This window comes from Somniosus microcephalus, chromosome 13 (assembly GCF_052327205.1).
Source record: "Somniosus microcephalus isolate GS21.2 chromosome 13, FLI_Smic_1.0, whole genome shotgun sequence".
In the NCBI taxonomy this organism is placed as follows: Eukaryota; Metazoa; Chordata; class Chondrichthyes; order Squaliformes; family Somniosidae; genus Somniosus; species Somniosus microcephalus.
The window spans coordinates 183,777,052-183,781,364 of record NC_140999.1 but is presented as its reverse complement, the minus strand read 5'-3'; the positions used below and the strand labels follow the sequence as shown (position 1 = coordinate 183,781,364).

The window sequence follows — 4,313 nt, the reverse complement described above, 5'->3', positions numbered from 1 at the left end:
CCTATACACACAGCTGATTCACAGGATTAAATATACTAATCTTTTGTCAGCAGATGTGGTCCTAGTGTGACACCAGGCCCGGCTCAAATCAGCCTGCGGCACATTTTTTTAAAAAGTTTTCTTTTTTAAAACAATTAGAACCGTTTTTTCCCCCCACTCTTTCTCTCTCTCGCAAAGAATAAGTAGGAAGGAGAAATGTATTGTTTTATGATCTAATAAAATACGTGAAAGTTCATTAAGATTTTAGCAATACATAAATGCATAATTTAAAAAAATATGAATTGCAATTTTGTGAAGGATTTGCACAGAATTTTAACCAATTATCTCGTTTTTTTGATGGAAGGGGGCTGGCTGTAACAAAATAATCCGCTTTAATTAATTTTTAATGTCTATATTGAATATATAAGGTCAAATGTATTTTTTTAACACACTTCCCAGAAGTGTTCGCGTAAAGGCAATAAATATATTAGTGATTTTGGCGAACCCCGTGGCGGGAAGGGTGGTGGAAAAAGATTATTAAACCTTTTTGACTGGAGAAGGAAGTTTTGTTTTAACAGTTTTTTTAAAATTTGGACAAAGTTGTGATCAAAAATTCATTGATGGGCATATTTGTACCTGTGTTGTCATTAAATTCTTTAAGGGGGGGGTTGAAGATAAACCAAATAATCAGAGCATTTGATTATGCTTTTAAACTTTTAAAACGCTCAAAAAGTTTAGGAATAAAAGTTGAGAAAGAGAGATTGCAGCAGATGCCACCACACGATACTTTCATTGTTACAATTGTGATGCGATTAGATGTTGTTTCGACTTTATCTCTGGATATTAGAAAGGTACAAGGGTCACGGGGTTCGCCAAAGTCACAGTAATAATATATATATGTACACACGTATTGATATATTACATAGATTACGTAGTCTTTATAACAGTCCCTTACCATTGTGTCAGTGGGGTGTGTGTGTGAGCCCTTGTCACTCAACCAGCAGTTTAATGGTATCAAAACGTTCACCCTCCTCCCCCCGTGTTCTGAATCAGATGTTCGATTAAGTTTTTGTTGCTTGTCGATCTTGCACCGAATCTTAAAACGTATTTACCGTTATTTCCCCGATTTTTTTTTTGGGAAATTTCTTCTGACCTGTCGGGTTAGGATTGAAAAGGCAAGTGGCCAGTTAAGGTGTGGGGAATATTATGGCCCCGAATTTACCCACTTCATAACATTCTTAGAAATGGGTCAAAATGAGACAAATTCCTTGCCTGGATAACTGTATGAGCTTGCTACATGTGAGCAATCCAAATTAACTCCCCATTCGCGATGAAGGGCCACCTTTTATGTCCCGGTTTCTTTCTAGAAAGTTGTGGATGTCAAAAAGATTTACTAAACTAATGGGCGTTTGAAAATCTTGTTCCATCGATGCAAATTCCTCTAATACACCAGTTATTAGGCATTCATAATTGTCATTAGAGAAATTCTAATCTTGATTAGCCCCTCCCCCCCTTGAAACATATACACTGTATACAAGGGGAGGAAAACCATGAATCAATTACATGGAGCATTAACTCCCTTCCCACAGTAATCTTGTGCAAAATAATTATGTATGGTCGGTCTCTGGCAGATTGGATTGTAGCACCGCCCCTTTCTCACATCTGTTGAAACTGCTTTCAGCCATTGTAAGTGAATGTTTCCGGTCTCTGGGTGCCCAGGTATTTAGAACCGCTGATCATTATGTTGCTAATATTATCGTCACACACACACATTACTCACTGATCTGACTACCCGCTACCGCATGGATTTATAAACTGCTCCCCCCGCCTTCAGTTATTTTACTAAATTTGTTTTTGCCTTGTTATTTTACTAAATTTGTTTTTTTTTTAAAACTAAAATGAAAGAGGAATGCATCACTGGAAAACTACCGTTTTATTTAGAAATTGTTTATTTCAATTGTACCCTCGATTCATCGAAAGTAGGTTATCTACCAGAAATAAATCGAAATTGGGGATATTATGGTCTTGAATTTACCCTCTGCTCTTTCAACATTCATATATATAGGATCCAGGCCAGTTAATACTCCCCTGCAGTTACTGCAGGAATCTAGACATCCTTTTCCTCCATTAACAACAGTGACACTTCAAAAAAAAGTGCTTCATTGGCTGAAAGTGCTTTGGGACATCCTGATGTGAAAGACACAGTAGAAATTCAAGTTTTCAGTCTGGTCACTGTCCACAGCTTCCAAACCCTTTTCATACCTATCCAAATCTTTTAGAAAATACACCAAGGCAAGCAAGATTTATCATTTGACTAGTTTTATTCAAAAGTTCCCAAAAAAATCATAATTAAAAAAAAAAATCGATTTTAGTACAACATTGTTGTCAACATTTCAATACACACTTACAAAGTATAAGATTTACAACTGAATCACCCATAGATCTCTAAGGATGTTTACATACAATCTCACAATTCTAGACTCCCCAACAAATGTCTCTTGTTAATAGCCTGTGGTGTGATGTTGGCATCAGGCCTCAGGGACACACACACATTGAAGGATGGCGTGGCTAATCGCTGTTAAATCTGTCGCTAGGCGTGTCGCTAGGAGAGTTACTAAACTGCTTTGCTTCCTCCTAGTTTCCGCGTCCACCTGGATGGGATGGAGACTAAAAAAAAAGGGGCCCCCCGAGGTTCCTGAAGCCTGGCGATCACTGCAATGCCCGCTCTGCTGACGCCGTAATCAAAGGCGCGAACGAGTCCCAATAACATGGAGTTTGTGTTTCTGGCGGTGCTCCTCTTTTTTCCTCCCAGGGACTGCGGGATGGATGTACTGTTACTCCAGCATCATCTAGTACTTGTCATCTGAATACCTACAGCAGAATGGGAGGGGGGAAAGACATCCATTAATTTTCCATTCACAAAACTTTTAGAAATAACCCACCTAGCACATTTGCTAGATATAGCAAAACTGGGACATGTACAAATGCTTAATATTTACATCCCCAATAATTAAAATCAGCCCCAACATTTTAAAGAAGAACTTTTGGGTTTAAATTGACTGCAATGAGCAACATCTTGTAAACATTGGGCAATCGACAGAAACCTGACGCTCACACTAGACAAGTTGAGTTTTGTTTTGGAAGTGACTTAACTTATTGTACATACCTGTAAGTCAGTTAATCCTTTCAGCGGCACAGGATTCTGTCATCACTGCTAACACAGGGAGCCTATAGATTTAAAAAAAGGGAGAAATGGTTAAACCAAACCTTCCATCATATCGCAGACACAATTAAGATATTTTCACTTCAGTTAATAATGTGAATTTTTAAAGACTTGCAATGCAGATTATGAAATTCATTAAGATTGATGAATAGAAAGAGTTCTAAAGTGGCAGTACTGTATTTACCTCTGCGGTGATTCCAGCCACATCTGTGTTGAGCGGAGTCCGGGACTGGGCTGTGCTACCGGCGGCTTGCTGACAGCCCATGCCTGGCTGGTCGTCCAACTCCAGCTGCAAGTCCCAGATGTAGTCGATGACATGCTGCAAAATCTCGACCTTGCTGACCTTCTTGTTCTGGGGCAGAGTGGGCACCAGCTCCTTCAGCTTGCTGTAGCAACCGTTCATGTCGTACAGGAACATGCTCATCTGTTCGTCCAAGAGCGGGGGCATCTTGCACTTGGCGATGGTGATGCTTTGCTCCGAGAGACACCTCACCACGTCCTCGTTGCATGCCTGGCGTTTCAAAGAACAGGCGGCGCTCACAACTTTCATTCTGGCTGAAGAGTGGGAACACAAAATTGTACCAGACGTCCTTACGGGTCTTGACTTTAAGCCTTTTTTTTATCTTGCAAGAAGGCAACTTGGGAAGGAAGACAAAAATTGCTGTGGCAACTCTGGCTGTTGTACGCCAGCTTTTATGGTCATTGCTTGCAAAGTGGGCGGCTCCAAACCAGGAGCCAAGGCGTTTGTCTCCAGCAAATCACATCTGGGCTCAGGAACAGGACTAGGTGGAGCTTACTGGCCCTAGTCGGCCAATGGAAATCCCTGGCTGTATCAGGGTTTGAAATCTGTCAAAGCAGAGAGAGAGAGAGAGAGAGAGAGGGGGGGGGGGGGAGGGAAGCAGCGAGAACTCGCAAATGGAAACAAATGTACATATGTCGGTGAAGATGTGGGAATGCAGCTGTTTGTGTTTGCAGGTGGGGGTCGCTCCGGGGCGTGGGTGGAGAAATAATTCATGAGAATGTACACTCATCAGATGTGCAATGAAGGTTTTCGAATTATTTCTAGATCTCTCTTATTTTTCACATTACCAGGAGGGCCAAAAATAACTCG

General features: G+C 40.8%; 1 protein-coding gene across 1 annotated transcript; it reads right to left on the bottom strand.

Annotated features, from left to right (window-relative positions):
* Positions 1–2,281: 2,281 nt before the first annotated feature.
* Positions 2,282–3,889, bottom strand: id1 (inhibitor of DNA binding 1, HLH protein). Its single transcript, XM_086005776.1, has 3 exons — positions 3,387–3,889; positions 3,146–3,207; positions 2,282–2,850 (listed from the first exon to the last, which is right to left on the bottom strand). Exons 1-2 carry the CDS (start codon positions 3,750–3,752, stop codon positions 3,166–3,168), a joined length of 408 nt encoding a protein of 135 aa, XP_085861902.1. The 5' UTR covers positions 3,753–3,889; the 3' UTR covers positions 2,282–2,850; positions 3,146–3,165.
* Positions 3,890–4,313: the final 424 nt, after the last annotated feature.

Excerpts from the sequence above, each read along its gene's own strand:
- id1 (XM_086005776.1), bottom strand. The coding sequence starts at position 3,752 with ATGAAAGTTGTGAGCGCCGCCTGTTCTTTGAAACGCCAGGCATGCAAC. Across the intron at positions 3,208-3,386 it reads TGGCTGGAATCACCGCAGAG|GCTCCCTGTGTTAGCAGTGA; the intron begins GTAAATACAGTA and ends TTAAATCTATAG.